Consider the following 26091-nt stretch of genomic DNA (forward strand, 5'->3'; position numbering starts at 1 on the left):
AGGATGAGAGAGTAAAAAGATGGGAAACAAAAAGCCAAGTTCATTACAGGAAATCCTCGCACAACAGTGAGGACACTTCCTTTTAATCACAAGCAGCAATTAATTTAAGAGGGAGCATCTGAAATATGAGAGATCATACTGAGAAAATTAAAGGCAACATGAAAGCAGATTCACCTTGAAGTTGGCAAAACTTATTATATAAGTGGGCACAGATAATAGGGAAATATTTCTGGCAACATGGCTCTCCAATCAAAGTGGTTGTAATACCTCTAAGCTACAATGTCTCCAGATCTGTGTGCTCTGAAGAGCTTTCCCTGCTTTTTCCACATCACGTCCCCCCACCATGGAACAAGTGAGAGTTTGAATGTAGAAAGGTCTTCAAGAAGAAACTTCTCACATCAAAAACCAGTGTTCTCTATTCAGCAGAGTAGTGGAGAGTAAGGAACAGAAGAAACCATGGTAATGGTTTAAAGATTGGGGGCTTTTAGAACTACTGTGGAGATTTATAAATAAGATTATCAGGAAACAAATACAATGAGTAATATCTTGCATTTGCAATAATGCCAACAAGAAGTTGTATAATTTTCTTGGGTCCTGAGGATGTGGAGAGGATTTCCTGGGACGTTGTTTTTTAAGTGTGTGCCAAAGTACCTACGTGCTATACAGATTAACACACAGCTAAGCTGTTATTTTCTCTAGTGATATAGGTATAGGGTATAGAGACTATTTATACTCCAACATCACAGTAAAGGCATGAGAAGCCAGGTATATAGAGGTCATGGACATTTAAGGTGTTAGTGAAAGTAATGTTGAAACAGTATGTGATGGATCGTGGACTGAATAATTACCAAAAATGAAGCCAGGAGCTGTGCAAGCTCCTCAATGAGGTTCGAAGGAAATGCACAGATGGTTCTGCCTAGAGAAGGCAATTTCTGAGTGTGCGACATTGTGGGCGATGCAAAGGAATAAAGTGTGTTTATAGGAGGTTGACACATTTGATACAGGACATTATTCTTTGGGCAGAGATGGCCATGAATCACAGGAGATGTGGCCACAAGTACAATAAGACAGAGGGGATAACAGGAGCACAGCAGGAGGAAACAGAGTGGCAGGTGAGTACTGAGTAACAGTAGGAAGACTCCTGAGGGCAACAGGAGATGAGCAAGTGACAAATACGAGAAAAAGAGCTCATGGCTTGTAATCCCAGCATGCTAGGAGGCCGAGGCAGGTGCATTGCCTGAGCTCACGAGTTCGAGACCAGCCTGAGCCACAGCAAGACCCCAACTCTAAAAATAGACAGGTGCTGTAGTGGGTACCTATAGTCTCAGATACTCAGGAGGCTGAGGCAAGTGGATCACTTGAACCCAAGAGTTTGAGGCTGCTGTGAGCTATGACGCCAGAACACTCTCCTGAGGGTGACAAAGTAAGACTCTGTCTTTAGAAAAGAGGAAAAGGAAGGGGTAGGGGAAGGGAAAGGGGAAGGGGAAGGGGAAGGGAAGGGGATAACTGAATGCAAAAGAGAGTCATACAACTAGGAGACCTGGACAATGTGAAAGGACTTGGGTTCACTGAACAAGATGATAAAGGGCAGGGGACCCTGTGGAGTGATAAGAGACCCCAAGGAAGAGCAAGGAGAGGGGTCTGACGGAACGTGGGAACAGCAGCGGTGCTGGAAAAATGAGAAATGCGCCTTTAAATAGCTTTGGGGGGTAGTAACAGTGAGAAAAGCTTAAAATTCTGAAAGTGATGAGTAGAATTTGCCAAATCATCCTTTTCCTTCCATGAAGCCAATATCATTCTATTTCCTTCAAGGACTTAGTCTATTAATTTTTATAATCATTAAAATGGTCAATGTCAAAATATGTTTTTATACATTATACCTACCAGTGACTAACTGGATTTTAAATAGCTTCCACAGTGGAGGGCAAGCCCCATGAGGCCAGCAATGGCGTGTGTCTCACTGACCACAGTCTTCTCAGTAACTAGCAGAATTCCTGTTACATGCAGAAATTCAATAAATATGTATTAACTCACTGGGAGTCACAGTTTTAAAAATCCAGTTACTACCAGTAGTCCTTGGCTGGGATAACCGAAAACAGCAGGAAGAGTAACTCAGTGCGTGCCAGGCCTATGTGTACTGTGCTGCCTTGTGTCCACAGACAGGACACACTGCACGGCAGCTGCAGGGATTATCAGGCCCATTTGCTGAAGGAAAACTGAGGCTCAGAGACATAATATAATTGGGCCCAAATCACTCTCACGTCAAGACTCTTAGCTTTCACTTTGATAGAATGAGTTGTATTAGAACAAGGAATATATTTAGCAACTGTGGGACTCAAGGCCACGGCTCTCCACTCAAACTTTGCCATCATTTGTATCTAACAGTAAAAACTATTGGGCCATTCTCAGGACTATCTTCCACCTACCCATCCCTGTAGCTTGGCTGGGAAGAAACACATAGAATGTTTCCCTTGACCTTGGGTAACTCTCACTACAAATGTATGAGATAGGCATCACGGCCACCTGAAATTCAGAGCTCTTAGGCAAAATTTCCAATGTCGCTCAGCTAGTAAGTAAGCAGCCATGGGACAGGATTTGAACTCAGTTTTATCTGAGTAAATAGTCTAGTCTTTTTCTTCCCTAATATAACTTCAGAACTTTTGTTTGGTCCTGGACTCATCAACAGCCACAGTCTCCTGTACTCCTAGAACAACAAACTTCTTCAAAAATAAAAAAAATAAGACAATCATTTTGTTTGGCATTTAGTGTCCAGATGTGTTGATATGTGGGGCAGGATACGACTAATTTAAACAAACAAAAAATTAAAGTTACAATCTAAAATGAGCAACATTGTTGTATAAGTAAGTTGGGCAGTAAACAAACCCCCTTTGTATATTAGAAACTTCTGTAGCACAGAAGGACCTATGAAAATAGACGTGAGATAAAGTATTTTGTATACATGTAAATAGAAAGCCCAATGAAAATAGAAGTAAAATAATCAAATTATCCAGCTGTGAAATAAATCAAAGCAACTTTAGAGTATCACTGACATCCTCAACATAAAAACGTGGGAAACCATAAAATGGACTAATAATTAGCTGGTAGGTAGTAGAAATTATCTTAATATATATTAAGTTTTTATTGTTGTTTAAAATTGCTTGGAGACTATTCAATATATGTTCACTCAAACAGTGTAATCCTGTAATTTCTTATCATGTTCTCCAACACTACATGAATATGAATTTAAATTAATGTTTTATAGACAAGCCATGATGCTTTCCACAGATGAGAAAAGACATTAGAGCTAACATACCTGCACCCCTATAAAAATAAAAATTAGTTTGGCAAAGGAAATGCATTCATATTAAAATATTAAAAATTAAATGTAATGTCATAAAACCTCTCCCTAAGAGAAGCCGTGAAGTTAGACCACTCATCACACAGATTTAACGAGGCAAGGCCCTTAACATGTGTTCCTTCCTACAATGGAAGGAGACAGACAGCAGAAAGTCCTTGTTTTTAACGTACCCTGCCTGAATGTTTAGGCAAAGACACTTAAAGTAGGAACACTTTCACTTAATTAATCAAAAAATTCAGATCTTTTTCTATCTGAATTTTCCCTTAAGAAGTTATCAGCCAGGTATAGTGGCTCACACCTGTAATCCTAGCACTCTGGGAGACTGAAGCCTGTGGATTGCTCAAGGTTAGGAGTTCGAGACCAGCCTAAGCAAGAGTGAGTACAGGTCTCACTAAAAATAGAAAACCTAGCTGGACATGGTGGTGGGCACCTGTAGTGCCAGCTACTTAGAATAAGGTGACCAGATGTCCCGCTTTCGGTGGGACAGTCCTGATTTTTAACAATTTGTCCTGCATCCCACAGAGTTTCAAAAAAGTCCGGTTTTTAGAAAGAGGAACAACAAGCTAGGAAATGTGGGAGAACAGGAAGGGAATATACAGTTTTCGGCTGCCATGTGGCTATTTCACCAGGATATGAGTTTTGTATTATTTTTGTTAATTTTATAATGTTAAACTTTAATAATAACAAACAATTGTTGAGAACTGATTATCGAGAACTGCTTATCAAAGTTTGCATTGTTGTCAGGCCCTGTCCCCCGAGGTCCCGCCCTCCCCCCCAGTGGTGTCCCCCTTTACCAATTTTAAATCTGGTGACCTTAACTTAGAAGGCTGAGGCCAGAAGATCATTTGAGTCCAGGAGTCTGAGGGTTGCTCTGAGCTATGAAGCCACAGCACTCAACCCAAGGCAACAGAGTACGACAATGTGACTCTGTCTAAAAAAAAAAAAAAAGTTATTATCCCTAAGAGTTGAATGTGAAATACCTAGACCAATAATCAATAGCTTGTCTCCTGATATAAAAGTTTTTAAAATTCACTTGATGTAGCTAGTTCAATCTCACACATCATAAAATCTAAAACTATCATTGTTCTAGAAATGTCATGCCCCTCTAAAACTCTTCAAAAATCAAGTCCACCTCATATGCTTATCATTATTTTAATAAAACCTCCACTGAGTAAATGAATTTCATAGAATCAAGGAAAAAGTTTGGCTAAATAGTAGCTTGAATTCTCTCCAAGTAAAACTCCAGCTACAATGTCTGGAATATCACAAAAACACTTCCAGATAGTTGGTTTTTCAACTTTATCTTTCAAATTTTCATGTGGCTCTTTAGCACAACTCTCTCTCTCTCTCTCTCTCTCTATATATATATATATATGCATGTGTATATATATATATCGACTATATACTTTTATTTTGTATAGTAGACAGTCTAGAAGTATAATTTCTATAAATCTAGTTTTAATATTTGTTGGCTTTGCATTTTTGTTGTGACTTAAAAACAGTAAACAATTTCATTGTTGTGAAGTAAATACAAGATGCGTCTGTAAGATATAAAAACTATGCTGCCCTCTTTAAATAAGAAAATGTAAATATTGATAGATAATTGTACGTGTAGATATAACCCTACAGTCAATTTGTCCAAATCACTTGTGTGGTTGGGTTTAATGCAAATGACTATCTCATTTTAGAACTCATTTCCATTGTTCTGTAATTCTACTTTTTCTAATGTCTTAGAGACATCATGAAATCAAAACAATCCCACAGGCATCAATGTATTCTTACTTTTTTTTTTCTTGCTAGTCAAGATTTTTTTTGCTCCTTCTGCAGATAAATACATCTTCCACAAAAATGTTTTCCAGTTCTCCTTACCTACAGTCATTATCTCGGTGGTATATGCTGAGAAGGTAAAATTTTCCTCAAAGGGAAAAAAAAAAAAATCAAGGTTGGTAAGGAAATCAATTACAGAATTTCCCATTGACATCTGTGATTCAGGTTGTGTGCATATCTACCCTCCAAGAGAAAGGGTCAATTGTAGATTTCTTTAAATTTTTTTTTTAGCAATTTCAACCAAATGACAGGCAGCTTTAAAAGTCAGTTTTGAGATCAAGAGCTCCAGAGGAAGAGATTCCCTAACGTCTCCTTCCTGCGTCTTTTCTCCCCCATGCCCGGTGCTTTCAATGCAGTTGAAGCCTCTGCAGATCACAGACATCGTCTGCCCAGGCTGACCAAGCTCTGAGGCGGGTTTTTTCCCCTTCAAGATACTTCATGTTAACAGCTTGAGGGCGTTCAATCAGCAGTGCTTTGATCTCGGCTGGAACTATAATTATTTAACATTGTTACATGGATTTCTATAATCCACCCCACCATTAAATCCCTTTTACACCCTCATCTTCAGAGGCCTAATCTGCATCTGTACACTGAGTTGTCTCCTCTGCTGGCCTCACCGGGAGCCTGCATTCTCCCACATCCCGGCTGATGGTTTGCTCGCTCGCTCTCTTTCTCTCTAATGAAATCATTTTCCGACAAATTGAAAACTGCAAAGATGTCTTCTGCTATTTGCTCTATTTTTTAAGCGCCCCCCTGTTGAACAGCGGTATCGTCCGCCATTTGCTGCAAACTTTTCCCTCGCTTCTATGAAATTCATTTACGCAGTGGAGGTTTTATTAAAACAATGATAAGCCTACCAGGGAGACCTGATTTGGGAAGGGAATTTCTGTAAAAGCACACAAAGCAGAAAGCAGCGAGGGGAGTTTTTGTGAAGACACAGGAGAAAGGATTTGGTAAGTTTTTGCACTTTCTCTTTTCTTCTGCAGAAAGTGAACTGAACCTCTCTGGATGGAAAGATAGAAAGATAGAAAAGCCATTGAGAACAGAGATCTCGTGAGAACAATTCAATGAGAAGGTCTGAAGAGGGCTGTGGAAGGGAAGTCCCAAGAAGAAACGGAGAAAAGCAAAGAGAGATAAGAAGGCCATTCTGAAAAACCGCAAGACCCTCAGAAGAGCAAAGAGAACGGTGCAGAGGAGAAAGCCCGGGAGAAAATTTAGGATTTTGCGCTGATCCCGGCATGCCTATCCCTCGTGGAGCTCCGACTATGAGCTGGTCCGAGAAATGGGTCCCTCGCAACGTGCTGGCTGGGCTGGTTTCATCAAGCACATCAGTGGAGAAGCTGAGAGATAAAGACAGAATTGTGACTGAGGAAAGATGGCAGTGTGGTATGCCGTCATGTGTCTAATGGGTAAGAATATTTTCCTTTTGGGAAAAAAACAATCTACAAGGTCAAAAATTTCCATCACCTTCCCTAAGAGATCAAAGACCACCTGTATGAACAGAGGACTTCTCATTTCACCTACACATGGAGGCGAAAATAATGAGATTGGACCATTAGCTATTTACTTATTTGCTAGTCTGTTTATACATGAATAGTTTGTGCTCAGTTGATAGGAACTCTTCAATCGCAAGTTTTTAGCATGTCACTGTTATCACAATACTACCAACCATCAATCATGAAAAACAGACCATCCTTTTTTGTCTTAGAAAAGCACATGATGTGAAATTTATTTTTTATATGGTTGCTTATAACGTGGACCAATTTTTTTTAAATGAATATAAGAACAGGCTTGAAAAGACTGGCTAATTATATTTTCAACCCATTTTGACCAACTGTGCTGAACTTTATGGTCTAAACGATGCACGCAGTTACATGATGCTTGCCTCCTTTATTTTCCCGTCTGGTTTCTTTAATCTGCTTCAGTGATTTATTCTATCATTTTCTATATCATGCTTTTTGTTAGTCATCTTAAATCCAATGTGGAATGAAGCTAACTGAGTGGAAGATGCCTAATTTATTTTTTTTTTTCATTCTGAGATATTTTAGTCACTCAAATTCAACTGAGAGACAGAGCTATGAATTATGTTGTTCTATTCTATTCAAGGATATTGACTCCTATAAAAGACACTGATTTCTGAACAAAAGAGACACAAACTATTTCTCTGGATGTTTAAAACGTTAAAAAAAAAGTCTAACGTGGAAGAAGAAACAAGGTTAAAGCAAAATTTTAGATGGAAAAAACTATGGCAACAAAATAAGGATGAGGAGGAGGATAATGATGATCCCATGATCAAGTCACTTCCTCTGTGCCAGGCACTCTTGTAACTTCACTTACGTAACAGGAACCCCTACGAAGCAGGCATGCAGCACTCCCGCTATAGAGATGAGAAAGTGGACAGGTGGAAATGTTGAGTAATTGGTCAGAATTTATTAAGCAGTTAAGTAGAAGAGCAGAATTGGAAAGCAATGTTCACGTGGGACTGTGTCTCCCATTACCCCGCCTTCCTGTCCCCGCAGTCTGACTTCTGAGACCTTGGTCTCTCTTCCCCACCCAGCTTCTCTCTCACACTCAGCAGAGGGAACCAGGAAGATCAGGTATGACTCTGTCCCCTATTAGCAATGAGCATAGATAAACTACCCAACACTTAACACCTTTACCTATAAGACAGGAGTAACCTCTCTCTCATCCCCCTGGTGAGAAGTAGAGGAGGTAATGAATGGTATCACTTCACTGGTGCCTAGAATAATGCTAGTACCCTCTGAAGGGAAGCTGTCAGCGTTACTGACAGCCACTCTCAATGGGATTAGAATCCTGGCTGGGTCGCTTCTCAGAATATTATGAACTTTTGAAAGCCTCCATTTCCTCCGTGTAAAATAAGGCATCGTGACTGCAGCCAGTGTGCTCAATGGACTGGTGGATGTTATTAAGAGAAATCTTGTGTTTCCCAGGATGCAGAAAGTGAAGTGAGGAATTAAACCCAGAAACAATCGTGTACCAGAAAGGAAGCCCAAGATAGCTCCAAATTTTATTAAAGTAAAATTAACATAATAAACAGTTTTTTACAAAAACAATAAAACATATTTCTCTTTGCTTATATTTTAGGGAAGGAAAAAAGAGAATTCCAGTTAGGTAAAAGGATGTCAAAATATGGCATCAGTAATAGATGTCACACCAGGAAGGGCTCATTTTATAAAGAACAGAGAAACGAAATAGAGCTACATACAATGTCTGGAGTCAAGCTGTCTAATCTTGATTCCGCCATTATCTGCTGTGTGACTTTAGGCAAGTTACTTAATGTTCCTATGCCTCAGTTTCCTCTCTGGTCAAATGAGAATAATACCCTCGAGTTGTTATGGGGAAAAGCAATGAGAATTTGTTTGTTCTCACATCTCGCATGCCTGAAACAGTAACCAGCACACAGTAAACTCTCAATAATTAGGTACCAGAATTATGAGTGGAAAGGGGAAAGCTCAAAGATTTGCAGAAGATACCGCATCACCCAAAAGCAGAGTTCTATGACCTCAACACTAACTCAAGAGAATAGCTTTGATTTTGATCATTCATTTCGCGAGGGTAACACTCTGAACAATGCATACCTTAGGACCTCTGAGTTCCTACCTTTACCTTTAAGCCCTTTGAGGCGAATGAATGATTTAGAATTTCTGAAAATAATTATCAATGAACCCAACTGGACCATATGACTTGAATTGCACAGATTTAATATTAAATTCCCAGAAGAAATTAGGAGCATTATTAATATCATGCACTTTTAATCCATGGTGGAAATATTTCATGCAGTTTTGTTAACAGTTGAATATAATGTCATACTCTTTTTTGTTGTTGTTGAAATATGTGGCTTTTTTTATTTTGCTAAGTTTACCTTAAGTAAAGGATGAGTTAAATCTAGAAAGCTAAGTTAACTAACAGCCGCTTCTTGAATTTTAAAATGTGCTAAAATATTCTACTATATACTAATCATGAATTATTGGCATGTAATGTTAGCCTTGAGCTATATAAGTTTCTAAAATAATTTGCTTCCATTTTACAGACAGAAAAGCTATTTTATAGGAAATTAATTTTGCTACATAATTGTAATTATGATTTTGTATGAATGAATAATTTGAGCTTTTCAAAAATATATGCTTGTTCTTTATAGCCAAAGCATTTTCCCTTCTAATACACACCAATATGTTTAAAACGTCAAAGAAAAGATACATTATGTAATTGTTTCTAAAATATCAAATTTATGGGTGGCGCCTGTGGCTCAAAGGGGTAGGGCGCTGGCCCCATATGCGGGTGGCAGGTTCAGACCCTGGCCAAAAACTGTAAAAAATATATATATATCATATTTATGCTTAAACATAACACAAAATATTAAATAATTATTACGTTTAATAACAAAGTAGTTTAAATTTTTTTCATAATATAAAGCTTTTTTCGGTAGAATAATGAAAAGTTAATTTTGGTCCTAGAAACATAACATTCTTGCTTTTACTTGCTTTTATATTGCTCAGAGAAAGCAACATAAAAGTATTTTCTGCACCACACAGTGAACATCAAGACTCATGAATGATGCCGACATCTTTCCTTTTACCCAAATCTCACTGGGTTCTGATCAGAACTATTGCCACAGGCTCGGGACTGGGTGAGTAATGCGAATCCTCACTCCTAAACCCCTGCATCCGCAGTGCTGCTGTTTGGGTTCTGCTCCCTCTGGCTGGGACGCTGGGCCGTCTTTTCATTCCCTCTTTCTTTCCAGCTGTTGAATGGCATGTTCGCTAAGGCTCCAGCCCTGAACTGGGCTTTCAGAGAGGACGGGTGCCTCCTCTTGGGGTTCCCTGTGTATTCTCCATGTTCTTCCACGACTTGCATGAACTCATTTGTCAATTTCGGATACAATTCTCCCAAGTAAAGCCTGTCTCTTTTGAGACCTTCTTTAATACTCTGACTTCTCTAAAGTTCCCAAGAGCTGGCCCCACTCTGAAATTCCAAGAGGAACAGTTAGGCCATTGCAGGCCCTGCTTTGCTCTCAGTTCCTTGGGTTACTCTTGAAAACCTTCACTGGAAATGGTTTCTCCTTCTCTTTCAAAGTGACACTGTGGTAAGCTCAGCTCCTGTATAACCTGTCATGGTGGTCCCCTTAGGACATGGGGTTCTACTCACTTAATTCATGTGCATACCTCAGATCAGCAAGTCTTTCCCAGAGCAACACCTCCAGGAATACTTCCTGGTGGGGAGTGTTGGGGGGCGGTGAGAAGCTGGGCTCTAGATTCAGGACAAAGAATAGAGAAATAGCCCTGTCTCTTACAACCTAAGACCTTAGTACTGAGTCTAGCTTTGTTTGTGTTCCAGAAATCTTTCCTTGGTGTCTTTTCTTTGGTATCAAACTTTCATTACTGCTACCTAATCCACCCTGTTACAGACTGAATCATGTTTCCCCAAAATTCATACATTGGAGCCCTAATCCCCAACGTGATTATATTTGGAGACATGACCTTAAAGGAGGAAATTAAAACTCAATGAGGTCATAGGGTGGAACCCTACTCCATTAGGGCTGGTATCCCTGTAAGAAGCAGAGGACACAGTTGGAGTCCCTGCACACAGAGAAAACGCCAGACAAGGACAGGGGAAAAAGAGCTGTTTGAGAGCTAGAAAAAGAGGCCTCACCAGAAGTCAAGCCTGCTGGCTCCTTGACCTTGAACTTCCAGCCTTCAAAACTGTGAGAAAATACATTTCTGCTGTGCAGGCCGCCCAGTCTGTGACATTCTGTTAGGGCCTCCCCCAAGGCCCGAGTGTGAATGTGCAAATGAGCCTCCCCCTCCCCACCAGCATTCTGAGATTCCCAAGACCTGGGACAGGGAGGGGTGTACAGGCGGTCATGGGTTACAAACGAGATAGGTTCTGTGGGTTTGTTCTTAGGTTGAATTTGTATGTAAGTGGGAACAGGTGCATTCATCTAGCACCTGTAATAGCCCCTGTTTATAAGTGTGAGTCATACACCAGTCTGATGTTTGTGATTCACAGGCTGCCTATATTTATCACAAAGTTACAAAGGACTTCCACACCCAGTTTGGAAGGCCCTAGACACTCAAATGACTTCTTTTTTCTTTTTTGAGACAGAGTCTCACTATATCATCTAAGTGCTGTCGCATCACAGCTCACAGCAACCTCAAACTCTTGGGCTTAAGCAATTCTCTTGCTTCAGCCTCCCAAGTAGTTGGGACTATAGCCTGCCACAATGCCCGGCTATTTTTTTGTTGCAGTTGTCATTTGTGATAAGCCGGCCCCGGCCCGGTTCAAACCTGCCCGCCTCGGTGTATGTGACCAGCACTGTAACCACTGTGCTATGGGCACCAAGCCCAAATGACTTCTTTTTAAGAAAATAGTTTGAAGAATATTTGTCCTGTTCAAGTTACAGTATTAGAAATAGTATGCATAATTAAAAAAATTTATTCCAATTACCCTATGAAGAAACTGTTACTTAAATCACACTAGTATAATTATTTTATAATGGCAGAGGGACCCAATAGTTCACTTTTATTCAATTTACAAGGTAACAAAAATGTCCTCTACTGAGGAATATATTTTTCTAGGAAAACAACTAATTTAAACACAAAGCTGGCACTGGGAATGCAAAAAGCAAAGATCTGCAGGCAAGAAATGCTTTCCGCTCTCCTTGCTTTTGACCTGCTTTTTCTTTTAATTGCCTTTATGGAAACAAATATAACTAAAAGTATCATAAACTTAAAAAACAATTTCTAAAAAACAAAAAAGGGAAAAAAAAAAAAACAGATCATGCCAAGTCTTATAGGCAGTAGAAATAAAAATACTTCAAAATCATTCTACGCAGTCTGGATACCCCTGATAGTAAAATTTGAAAAAATATATTATTACAAAGGGGAAATTACAGGCATATTTCACTGATATTTTTTACTTTTATTTATATATATTAGCCATCTATTTTTTTTTAGACTTTGGTAAAAACATAATAAGGAAAAAAAATTGTTTGCTATTTGTATTTTGTCTTGTGTCTGTAACAAACAAGTAGTAAATGATTATGTATTCAAAAAAAATTGCACAGCTCTTGTTAAAGCTATATTGATAGGTACTTTCTATTTTGGTTGCTGATACAATGCTATCTTTCTTTCTCTAATATTATTTTGTAATTCTTTTTTATATAGGAATATAATTGATTTTGTATAGTTATTTTGAAGTTAGCCATATTGCTGAATTTTTCTATTGCTTTTGGTAACTTGCAAGGAACTTGGTAACTCGGAAGTAATGAAATTTGTATTTTTTTTTAAACTATTGGGATTTTTAAGTTATCATAATTGTACTAGCTAGGATCTTCAACTTTACTAGGAGTGGTGGGAATGAGTACACTTATCTCATCATTGATTTATAGATAATGCTTTTGTTTCCTCATAAAATTGATACATTTATCCCCCCCCAAAATACCATAAAACTAAATACACATTGTTTATTAAAAACACATGCTGAAAGTAAGTGTCATCAATCTCAAATACTCAATAATTTTTATAATCTCTGTAAGGAAAAAAAAACGTTTCCATCCTTACTAGAATATTCTTGTGTATTTTCTATTTTCCCTTTAGTTTGCATTATTAACACAATATTCAAAAATGTAAAAATATTGATTAATATAAGAAAGGTAGGAGAGAAAAACAAAAATATTTGTAAAAATTTCATTCAATCTCAATTTCATTCAGGAAGGTTTAAAACTGTTTTTACACTGGGAGTCAGTTGGAAGATTGTTTGGCATCAAGAGGTTCTCCCAGGAAAACAAAAGGTCAATGTTTGTTGTTTTTGCCCAAATATAATAAGCTTTAACATTTAGTACCCAGTATGTTTTTTTTTCTCACTTTCATGTATGTGACAATGTATTATTACATTGCCATTTATAATTTTAACTCCACCTAAGATCTGATGCACAGAAATTCTGTCAAGGACTCTGATGTTGGCAAGAAGGCTCAGACTACCCCCCCTTAGACCTTCCTTGCTTTTAAAAAAATTTTTTAATTAAATCATAAACACATAGATCATGTATACATTAATGCATTTACGAGGTACAATGTACTGATTACATATAGAATTAGGAATGCTTACACCACACTGGTTAATATATACCTCATCTTGTTTAGTTATTGTGCTAAGACATTTATACTCTATACTAATAGATCCGACATGTACCCTGGCATTATGCACCATAGGTGTGATCCCATCATTCGCCCTCCCTCAATCTGACTTCCCCCTCCCCTCCCATCCCCTCTTCCTTTCTCCTTCATCTTGGTCCGTAGTTGTGATCTATTCTTCATATGAAAGTGTGAATGACTGTAATTTGGTTTCATAATAGCACTGAGTACATGGGATATTTTTTCTTCCATTCTTGAGACACTTTACTAAGTAGGATATATTCCAGCTCCATCCACGTAAATGTAAAAGAGGTAAAGTCTCCATATTTTTTAAGGCTGCATAATATTCCATGGTGTACATATACCACAATTTATTAATCCATTCATGGGTCGATGGGCACTTGTGCTTCTTCCATGACTTGGCTATTACGAATTGAACTGCAATGAACAATCTGGTGCAAATATCTTTGTTTTAAAGTGATTTTTAGTCTTTTGGATATGCACCTAGTAGATCAAATGGCAGGTCTACTTTTAGATCCCTGAGTATTCTCCACACTTCTTTCCAAAAGGGACATATTAGCTTGCACTCCCACCAGCAGTGCAGAAGTGTTCCCTTTTGTCTACATCTTCCTTTTTTATTCCCCCCAAACTCTCTAAAATCCTCTAAGAACAGATCTAGCCTCGATTTCTAACACCAGGAAAGACTTATTAGCAAACCGGGTGCCCTGCTTTGCTCTTTGATTTCCAGAAGACAGCCCAAATTAGGTTTCTTCTATGTTCTTTGCTGACCTTATACCAAACTCTTCTATTGTTGCTTTTTTAATTGTTTGTAGATGTAACGGATCTTCAGCAGATAGCAGATTTAAAGGATGCTCATCAATGATTCCCAGAAATAGTAGATTCCTTTGTCTTTCAGAGTCTGTCTATTCCTCAGGCATGAGAGTGATGGGAAGGATGGTGCCTTCCAGGTAACAGGTCTTACTGGAAATTGGAGGCTTCTATGCAGACAAATGGCAGCAAGAGTAACACGTACTATGGAGTTGGATTAAAATAAAAACAAAACTAAACATTTCTATCAATCCATAACAATTTAAATGGGTCCAATGAGAATTTATCACTCTGTGCTGGGGATCACTGGAAATCATCATTATCACCTGTGTTATCTCATGAGTGCCTGGTCTTACCACCATCACCAGCAACACACCCCTTCCCCCTGGGTGAAGCCTGGTCCATCATCTTCCCCCTATGCAACCCACTCTGCAGTAGATACCCTCCCTCTACTCTCTGCTGCTACTACACACTGACCTGCCTCCACCACTGTACCCACAGGAAATTATTTTAATTATTTCATCATTTGTCTGTCTTTTCCTTTGCACTGTGAGCTTTTTGAAGGTAGTCTAAGTCATCTTTTTACCCTGGGAACCTAGTGCATAGTCCTTATTCAATAAATGTTTGAATTAATTAAGTTAATTAATTCAATATGGGTCTATAAAGGGGTAGAGGAAGAAGTACAAGATCTGGCAAGTGTATGTAATTTATATTTATAAATGAATAAGCTGCAACCTCCAAGTATCAGTCTTAGAAACAAGTGTAGGAGTTTGTTATGAGGACAAAAACATCATCATCCCAGGTTCAAATGTGCGACAGGTTAAACAAGTAACAAAAGTAACGGTAACAGAATATGTTATCTGTTTGGATACTGAAAAGAAAGAAAAAGCACGCCTCTAATCCATATCAATTATACAGTACACATGTATATTGTATAGGATATCACTATCAAATTCGACATATAAATTACATTAAATGTGACAAGCCTCAAGAAAATCATAAACTATTTGGTAAACCAATGTTGTTGGGAAACAGGCTGAAATGATGAAATTTAAATGAAACGGTAAAACTGTAGTATGCAAAGCCTAAAGGCGTGGTAGGAGCAGAAAACAAACAAACAAAACTCACTTAAAAATAATCTAGAAAAGTTAATGGATAGTGTATTCAGCATAGTTTAATACAGGAATACAAATTTCTCTGGAAGCCTACTTCTAAAAAGAAAGTCTGGAACTTTATTAGGCAGAAAGAAGCAGCTAATGTAATGACTAATTGCATCAATGAACAGATAGTTTCAGAGAAGTCCAAATATTTCATATATTTGTTCACCAGTAAAATTTATACATTCTGCAAATTTATTTATCAAAGATGGTTGTTTACAATAGCTGATTCCATGCTCTCGCCTCTGTCTCTTCAACCTTTTCCACTCTGGCTTCTGAAACCAGAGCTTCATGAAAGAGCTCTCGCTAAAGCCACTAATGTCTTCATGTCACTAAATTTGAGGAAGTGTTTAAATCTCAGCCTTGACCTCTCAGCACCATTAAACCCAGGAATAGCTCCCGCCTTCTTAAAAAATAATACATTTTCCTGGTTTTCCCCATCTCCTCTGGCCACTGCTTATCAGTCTTCCTTGATGACTACTCTTCCTCCAGCCTTCTGCTAGAGATAGTAGTTCTTTAAATTTCACTTGGGAGCACTCTTATTTATGTTCCTACTGTTGGCAATTTTATCTGCTCTCACGTATTCCACTGCCATGCATACATAGCTGACTTTCCAATTTAAGTGTCTATACCAGATCCTTCCTCCCAGCTACTGGCCTATATGACCAATGTTCTATTCAACAGCTCCAGTTGGATGTCCTAAGTAAATTGAAAACTCAACATATTAAAAATCCAAGTCATCATCTCATCCCAAGAATGGGGCTTTCCTTCCATCTTCCTCACTTCAATGCATGGCACCAAAATATTTTAAGTCAATCGAGCCACATATAATCATACCCTCAAATATATAAAGTGTTCTCTCTATATATCCACTTTAACCCCTTAATAAACCCTCTGCATTTCTGTTTTCCTTCTAGCCATTCTCCACATAGCAGTTAGAATGATTTCTTTTATTCTCAATGCAAATCTGAGTGTGTGGCCTCTCTTCATAACATGTCTTCACCCTGTTCTTAATTAAACTCCAATTACATTACTGTGGACTACAGGGTCCTAAAGAACCTGAGCCCTGCTTACTGTACCAGTTTCATCTCATACCCTTCTCTTGTTTAGTTTTCTTAGCTCCAATCACAGTAGCTTTGAATTCACTTTCCTTGTTATGACAAGGTCTTTGAAAATGAAGCATATTCTGCCTAGGTTACTCTAATACCATTCTTATTTCCCCCCAATCCTGCCCTCTCTCCAACTACGAATGCCTTTTCTTCTTTTAGATCTCACTTTAAACATTAACTCTTTACACTCTTTTTATCTGGTCTGCAGCATCTATATACAAGTTGAGTATTCCTTATCTGAAATAAAATAATCCAAATAGTGGATAAGGTAATAATTTCAGCTATAAATATAGAAGAAATGATAAAACGTTAAAAAAACAATTCCACAAGTCTCACTGATACAATGGATCCTGGAAACAATTGTTAGTTGAAGAGTTGATCAGAAACTTTACAGACACTAGATTAGGCTGAGAAGTAAGTGGGGCATCCAGTCTTCATACGCCTACATAAGCAATAGAGGGCTTCCTGCAATATGTATGGACATTCGTTTTGTTATGCCCAATATTAAACCTAAATTTACTCAAAGATCTAAATTTAACTAGCAATTTAAAGAAATATGGGGTATAGAAAAGCATATTACACAAAACCACCGGGATACAATCTATTAAACTGGCATGTGAAAAATGCTCCAGACTGATTAATTGGTTTCAACAAGTAAGTGTGTGTGTTGGGATGAGTGCTTCGAGAGAGACACTACCCATTCAAAAAGACTTGAAACTCAATCCCTGTACATCAATACAAAAGATGTAAAGTCTCCATCTTTTTCTTAGAGCTGAAAAGTATCCCATGGTATACATGTACCACAGCTTCTTAATTCATTCATGTGTTGATGGTCACTTGGGTTGATTCCACATCTTGGTGATTGTGAATTGAGCTGTGATAAACACTCTAATATGAAACCAATAGATAAACAACTACACGCCCACAGGACAGAGAAAACACAATTAAATTCAAGTTGTGGGGAGGGGGGAGAAAGGAAAGGGGATGGGGAGTAGGGGCGAGGATTGCTAAATTCTCACTTAATGGGCATAATGTAAAGGTATACAGCACACCCTGTGGGGGAAAGGCTCAACTATAACTTAGTTTACCTAACAACTGTGAACAATGTAACCTAATTGTGCCCTAATATTAACCTGAATATAAAAACAAACAAACAAATACATAACTAAGTAGACTTGAAAATTATGTCAACAAGTCATATTGGACTAAGGACTCACCCTTCTTCTATATGGACTCATCTTAACCAATTATATCTTCAACAATCCTATTTCCAAAGAACACTGTATTCTGTGATAGTGGAGGTTAGAGATTCAGTATAGAAATCTGAAAAGTATAGAACTCAAACCAGCAGCCCAACCACTAAGTTTTAAGGCAGGATGGAAATTACAGTTAAGTTAGTCAGCAATAAACAGTTGATTGGTATATTTTACCATGGCACAGGTATAGGGCCATAAAATATATGTTGTTATATATTTTGAGGACACTAATATAAAATTTGACATTATATCCATTTTCCAGTAGTGTTTAATTAAAAGGCCATTGCAAGGAAAAGTCTGAAGAAAATTATTCAAATTCATTAGCCTTTAACTTGCATTTCTCATTTAAACTTGTAGGAACAAACTGTTTGCAAACTCTAAAACAAGGCATTGTCTACATATACTTCATTCTCATTCTTATAATAGCAGGAGAATATCAATAACAGTAATAAAAATAAAGTGGTATGCTTTATGCAGTTCTTTATGAATCGAAGAAGTCAACCGTCTTTCCAAAACACCTGCCTTTTTAAAAAGAATTAGTTGCATTGACGTATGTCCTAATTCTTTATGACAGTGCAAACTACAGTAAGGAAATAAGAGAACTTTTTTTTTAAACCATGTTCATGTGACATTCTGTTCTACAAAGACTAAGGCTTTCATCTTTTAATCCGATATCCACTTAACTACACTACAGAAGATTTATTTTTACCCCCTCTTGTTTCATAAAAGGCTCAAAAGTCAGTAGCAATTTTTGACACTTTGTTATCATATTTTTTTCTGAGCCCCCAACATACACACACATGTGGATACACACATACACACACACTCCTCCCTGCCTCATTTTCATATGGACACAAAGCATTGAGATAAAATGATGGTTCATTATAGTGGTACAGAGCTCTTATCTTCATCCGGCAAGAGTCATTTCCTTCCAAAGATTGAAATGCAAATGTGAAAATTAATGATAACTGCATTATCTGATAGCAGAGATAATACCAATTCACTGTCAGAGTAATACACAGTCATTCTAGGATTTCCTCCACTTCTCACAATATTCTTCTTACTGTCAGACTATATCTATGGTTAACTATGTTTCATAGGTTTCTGTTAATTTACTTCAAATGGCATTTCCCAGATCTTATATCTACCACATTTTCCCAATCAAAAAGGAAACGAAATCAGAACTGTAATCTTCAAGCCCTTCTTTGGACTAGTAAAGAGGGGAGAAAAAAACTATATCATTAAGGGTGCGCCACTATCTTACCGTGGTCTTCTAGGAACCATTCCACTTTATGCAAAACACTCCCCATCTGCCCAGTTGAATTTAAGGCACAAAGCAGAACTTGCTGCATCTTCTATGTGAATCCATAATGTTGAACAGCAATACTCATCAACAGATTTCTTTTTTTTTTTTTTTTTGAGACAGAGCCTCAAGCTATGCCCCTGGGTAGAGTGCCGTAGCATCACAGCTCACAGCAACCTCCAACTCCTGGGCTCAAGTGAGTCTCCTGCCTCTGCCTTCCAAGTAGCTGGGACCACAGGCGCCCGCCACAACGCCTGGCTAAGATTTCTTGACCAATTTCAGTCCAGAAGCAACAAGTACACAGGTCTCATCTTATCTTCATTTATTATTGAGATTGTATTTGCATTAAAAGTTCTGTAATTGATTTATGATTTATTAGGTGGAATAGAACATAGTAAATGCAATCCTAGGATTAGTTCTATACTGCAAAATCATTGTGTAAAATTAAGTCACTGCACTAATGTTTAATGAGGACTTATCACATATAAGGCCACGTAAGGGCTGCTATGACATAATTGCCAAAATGAGACGGAAAGGAAAGTAGTATCAAGTGTGATTTATTGAGCTCCATGCTTTACCTATAATATCTCATTAATAAGGTAGTTTTTAATTATTGGTCCCATTTTATAAGTAAGGAAACTGAGGCCTTGGAATATTAATAGCTTGTTCAAAGTCACACATACAAAAAGTAGGAAAGCCAAGATATTAATAGAGAAAACATTTTTGGTTTTCTCCACGCCTTATATAACCCTGAGATAATTCACCTCTGATGGATACTTTTATTTTCGTTTATCAATATAGCAGAAAATTTGAATGTTCTAGAATATATAAGACAAAAAAATCCTAATTTCATTCTACTAATCCATCAAATCAACAAGATAGGATCTAATTTTCGACTTCATTTTTCCTGAAATGGTCCAAACTTAACATACAAATATTAAAATCTATTTAAATAAAAGTATACACTTGAAAAGTTTATGTCAAGGAATCTAAATTAACTGCTTGTTTAAAAAGATTTTTAAGAGGCCGGCTCTTCCCATATTGCCCAGGTTGGAGTGCAGTGGCTATTCACAGGGGCAATCCCGCTCCTGACCAGCAGGGGAACTGATCTGCTCCCTCGTCCTTTCTCCCCTCCTAGGCAACCTGGTGGTCTCCTGCTCACAGGAGGTCACCATACTGTTGCTGAACATACTGTGGACACCCAATCAGCATAGTGCATGATAGCCTAGAATTCCTGGCTTCAAGCAATCCTCCAGCCTCAGCCTCGTGAGTAGTTGGGACTGCAGGCACATGCCACTGTACCCTGAAATCAAAATCTTATATCTGTGTATGTTTACACTAATATGCATTAATTGAAGGAACACACACACACTTGTACATTTGAGTTACACTATTTCCCTTCATTAGTGCTCCTGGAAATTACAATTGTATCTGCTGTAAACCTGATGGCAATAGCTAGATTCACTTAATATTATCCCAGAGATATCAAATTATTCACTATTCCCAAGTGCAAAAAGAAGTAACCATGTTTTAATACAATTAGCATACTTAAAATTCATGTAAGATGTGATTTTTAAAGTCATTGTTTTATAGAGGTAGATGGTAGATTAATACAGATTTACCTGAATTCTCTCCCCCAGGTCTCCTTCCAAGTCTAGGTACATAAGTCAGCACTCCATACTTTGAGTTCTAAAGATTTTCTTAAAAGAGAGAGCCAGGAATGTAAACACTCTTTTCAAAATAAGGTCAACATTCCAACTGTTAGGCAGTCTGAAGGACAAAGCAAAAAGTGTTGAACAAAGCTCCGACCTAGGCTAAGGGAAGGCCACTGTCATGTAGCAAGGCCCACTCTCTACCATGCTCTATAGTAGATATGTTGTAAGCATCATCTATTTCAAATTTCACATTTTTAACACTTGAGCTAGTTGTGATTATTCCCACTTCAAAGATAAGGAAACTGAGGGTTGCTGTTCAACATGCCAGAAGTCCCCAGGACCTAACAGTCAGCATGTGAGAGCAAACACAAATCTGACTCTAAAATTTGTGCACTCTCTTCTATAGTTTAGACCATGCTCTACAGTTGAGGCTAAGAGATGCTTAATTATTGCGTCTGTGACCCAAATACAGTACATGAATAAAGAAGCTACAGAAGAGAAAGACCATCCAAAGAGGAGTGTAGACAGCATGGTGCTGTACCTTTGAACTTCTCCCTAGCACTTTTCCCAATTATCAGTGCACAATAAATGCATTATATATATTGACTGAATATTAAATGTAAAAGAATATTGGAAAACTAAAGAATTTGTGAGGGTGATGAAACATGAAACTTGTGAGAGTGATCTAAAGAAAACAGGAGCTATTTACTTAAAAATAAGACAAATGATAAAAGCAAAATATAGGCAAATACAGTCAGGAAGACAGAATAATGAAAAGCAAATATCTATATGAATTATATTCGAAGCAAGGAAGTATATCAGGGTGATTTTTCTTTAAAAGCAAGAAAGAACAATGAAATTTTAAAATAGATGTGTGAAATACTGAAATAATGAGGTAATGACTTTTGTACTGGCCTGAACTTTTTACTGGCTAAGAGTGTGTCTAGCTTTCCATTCAGACTGTGAAAGATTCATAGGCCCTTGAAGGATATTGAAATAAGAATCACAAACATTTAAACATTAAAGAATTTCACCACAGAAATGTGCACATGCAAGATAATTTTTCTAAAGATTGTTTAGAGTCCACCTAATCGTAAGAGCTAACAAAGGTGTGAGCGGTGAGCAATTGCAATTACTAAATGGATCTTTCACTTGATAATAAAGAGAAAACATTTTTACACTGTGGAATTTGCATTTGATAAAAATAGAACACTTCAAAGAGGAGTTGATTCATTGTTGAGTTGAACCATCAAGAAAGGTTGTGGCGTCGTCTTCAATCAAACTCTTTAAAAATAAGATAAGTCCTGATCCATCTTAAATGATGTCAACTCTACGTCTCAAATTCTTTAGATAATTTGCTAGTCCTTTGATTCTGTTTTATTTTTAGAGAAAACTGTCTTTTCTATGGTGACTGTCAGAACTGAGTGGGAGGGCCTTAACATTAAGCGACCTTGAAATCATACCTGGCTCATTGCCTCATATCGTAACCAGTAATGTGTGGCTAACCTGAAAACAGTATTAACAAAACTAAAATTCAATTAGTATCACACTTTCTTGCATCAGATATACTGCTGGGCATTAAAGAGTCTTGGGGAGAATTTTTAAAGGTTCTGTTCAAGATTCAACAATTCCAAAGCCATAATAATGATTTTTATCATTTTGTGTGTATTATCTAATTTAACTTTCTAAGAGTTGTTATATTATTCCCTATATTTAACAAATAAGAACACAGGCATAGAAAGATACTGTAAAGCAATTCAAAATGTTCAGCTAAAGAGCGTTAAATCCAGAATAGATTCATGGAAAACTAGAACCTATTTTCTATCTTGTTTGAAAATTGTCTCTAAAAATTGGATAATTTTCTCTCCTTAATACAGTTGGAAAGTGCCAATACTGTTGTGTGAATACCAAAAATGTGGGTAACATAATTGAAATAATTGTTCTTTCATTAGCAAAAGGACAAAGATAGCCCCCATTCTCTCCTAAATTTCCTGGTTGAAGGAAATCAAGAAAATTCCACCTTGAAAAGTAAAGGTTTTTGTTGTTGTTATATAGTCAAGGTTTTTTGTTGTTGTTATTGTTACAAATCAACCTCAACTCACGGAATTTTATAATAATAAAACTTATTTTTTGCTAAATAGCTATAAAAATGTGTTCTTGATTTCACAATACACAACAAAAATTTTCTCTTGGAAGCATAACCATTTACAGACATATTTTCCTGAAGGTTCTGACACAGCTACACATGTCCCAGGAAGGAGTATAAAGATTTTGACCAATATCAACTAAATAAAAATGATATTAAATCAAATTTAACTGAAAATATTCTCATCTTGAATGGCAGTTATTATTCTTTACTTTGCTCTCCCTTTCTCCCCCCCCCCCCCCGTTTTTTTAGCCAATACTAACTTTATTTTCGCAAAACATTCTGGAAAGGGTGGCATTGGGCATGCAGCATGCGTTTGCCAATTCATCAAGCCCTGAGTCTGTTTACTTACTCCCAGCGAAGCTGGGGACCTCAGATATAAACAAAGGCAAAACAGACCCTTCACCTGCACCATCATGAGATTAAGTGACATTGTATCTTTCTGCAAGCAAACGTATATCTAAAAGGGAATTTAATCTGATTTTAAATGAAAAAATTCCTTTCAATAGCATATACATACTTAATTCCATGAAAAAAGAAGTGTAAGATATAAAATTCCCCCATTCTTTTTAAGGTAAATGTATCTTCCATGGCAAACTAAGATTTCTCAAAGATCTTTTTCCTGTGTATTTTTTAATCAAGGAAATCCTTCCTCACCTTCAGAAGCCAGAAGCATCAGGCCATAGGCGAAAGAAGTCCCTATTTTCTTTCAAACTCAGAAAATGTGGCAGTATAGTTACTTTAAATATAATACACTTTGGTCTAAAATCGTGTATAGCATTATGCTATAGTATACAGAATACAAACATTTGAGTGTATCATGAATAACATTAGAAATGACATCATAATAATCAGATATACTGTATCTTCATTTTTGTTTGCATTATATTTTCCAGCTGCTGGTTTCAGAAAATTACCACTGGAGTTCCTCTCTTCTTCACGCACAGCAGACAGCAATTTGCAAAGTCATGCAAGGGTGAAAATGTGATTGAAATATAGGGATCTTTCTTAATGAAAAATGTTACGGCTTTGAAAATTATGGCTAAAACTATTTCAAAACTCACTTATATCTTGAAACCTTATGACACAATAGTCTTCATTTATAAACGTACCATCAATTGTAAATGAGTTGGCGAACAAATGTAAAGATTTCTTTTCCTCAGAGTACTTAATGAACATTCTATGTTTACATAAAATTATAGATTATGTTAGTGTTTTGGAGTATGCTAATCGGGGTCTTTGTTGAAATGACTAAAGGTCAGGATCTTTAAAAACAAATTTAATTTTACTCATACAAATGAAAATGTTGCCAAAACATGGAATCCAAAGGGGAACATCTTTTGATACTTTCTAAACTTCTAAATACATATGGAGGTTCGACCTATGACTTGCAATAAGGCTAACTAAAAGTGATATGTCTTCAAAGTATTTTCCTTGCTTGTTGGGCACTGTAGAACTGTGCCCAATTTGAATTTGGATATGGCTAAAAGATTCTCTGTTCAAAGAAAAAGCAAATAGAATTGACTGATTTTATAGGAATATGGAAGAAAAAATGACAGAGGCTTCAAACAGAGGTAGAACTTATTCATTTAAATGTCTCCATCGCCAGCTTACACAGAAACATTTTTTTTGCAAGCTAAGTTTAAGGAAAGAATGTGAATTCCTAATACTAGCAATGTATGGCTGAATTTTAAATTTTCTGTCCTACCTGGTCCATCCCAGTCATCTGTGTCTACTCCAGGTTGCCCTGGTTTCTCTGACTGTGTGTCCCCGTCTGACTCCGCTGTCTCCTGGAGTCTTTCATCATCACCTGGAGAAACCAATACAGAGAAAGAGAAATGAGCAAAGCCCTCTATTTCACCTTCAAATCCTCACAGAAGGATGTCCTTATCAGATGTCCAATTATAGGTTCGTCGTTACACTGCCAAATGTCCATGATTAATCATTTTGATATCTCTTTTGTGGCTTCATAATAAAAAAAATTAGCATTAGTTATCCATAAATAAATAAGGTTAGTGTTATAAATAATAAAGAACATTACATGTAAAATTTCCTTTGGAGTTACTGTTATTAAAAAGAATAAAATCAAATAGCAAATTATAAGTTTTTAGTATTTTTAAGACAGAAAAACTTAACTCATTTATTTCCAAATTATAATTTATAAAATGGCAAGATATAGAAGAAAAAAATTAAATATCTGAGAGTAATACAGGATGGCCCAAAAACTGCCTCTAAAGACAGCATACATTATACATAGAGAAAACGGTAGATTATAGCTAGATGGATCTTCATTTACAAAATAGTTATTTCAAAATTTTATGAGATATTTGCAAAATATTCTCTCCATGCTTGCTGCCTCTTTGCGACATTTGGGACACTCCCATACATATGTATGGCTTTGGTGGAATGTAGATTATTTTGAGGATTTTTATTTTCCGCAGCTTTATGTATATTGAAACTCGGTCCTACTTCCTTTAAAATGAAGTAGGAAAAGGTCATAATTAAATGATTAGCCAGCAAGTCAACAGTTTGCCTTGCAAGAAGACATACAACTATCCATATCCTTGAATAAGTAAAGCTAGTTTCCATAATTTTATGCATCATTTTCATATAAAAACTGAAATTTTCTGAGCAAAAATAGAGTTATGGCAAAATATAATCATTTTAACAATGCAATCATATTTGAAAAGTAAAATTCCGAATTAATGAGTATCTTTATTTTAAGTGATAACGTGAGTCATATACCAAAGTGTGTGTTGTTTTAATGAAAAGTAGTCCACTTTAACATTATGTGCACATAAAAATATAAAATAAGTTAGAGAACTTATATATGGTACCAAAAATCAAAAAACAATGTATCAAGAACTTGTGAATACAGAAATAAAATGAATACCAATATCACAGCAACTCTACCTTGAATCTAATAATGCTGACATTTTGAAATTGATTGTCCACCTGGCTCTCTCTGAAGCATTCAGTAACTAATTCTCACATAGTTGTCCAAATCATCTCCAATAGTACTTAAGTCTTTAGATGAGTATACAAAAAATACACTGAATTTTAAAAATTTCAAAGTAATTCTGACTATAACAAAAACGTCAGGAATTCATTTTTACTATAATGACACTAATGTGAGGTTAATATGAGTTTTGAACTTTAAACTCAATGAATTTTATATCCATTTTTATATGCAGTTCATAAAATGAATTGGAAAAAAAAAACAGAATAAAGGTAAGGAGAAGGAACGTAAGACCCAGTGATAGCTCTGTTGAACTCCATTTCTTTAGCCAAGGAGCACT

At 36.8% G+C, this 26091-nt stretch overlaps 1 protein-coding gene across 2 annotated transcripts in view; it reads right to left on the minus strand.

Moving 5' to 3' along the window:
- ZFPM2 (zinc finger protein, FOG family member 2) overlaps positions 1–26091 on the minus strand; it is a 446479-nt gene that overhangs the window by 306095 nt on the left and 114293 nt on the right. For both annotated transcript variants that reach the window (XM_023517990.1, XM_003782416.1), the window contains exon 3: positions 24501–24602. In XM_023517990.1, coding sequence (XP_023373758.1) covers positions 24501–24602 — 102 coding nt within the window. The remainder of the gene's footprint in view (positions 1–24500; positions 24603–26091) is intronic.

Source organism: Otolemur garnettii, unplaced genomic scaffold, assembly GCF_000181295.1.
Source record: "Otolemur garnettii isolate 467f Iridium unplaced genomic scaffold, OtoGar3 scaffold00004, whole genome shotgun sequence".
NCBI classification, from domain to species: Eukaryota; Metazoa; Chordata; class Mammalia; order Primates; family Galagidae; genus Otolemur; species Otolemur garnettii.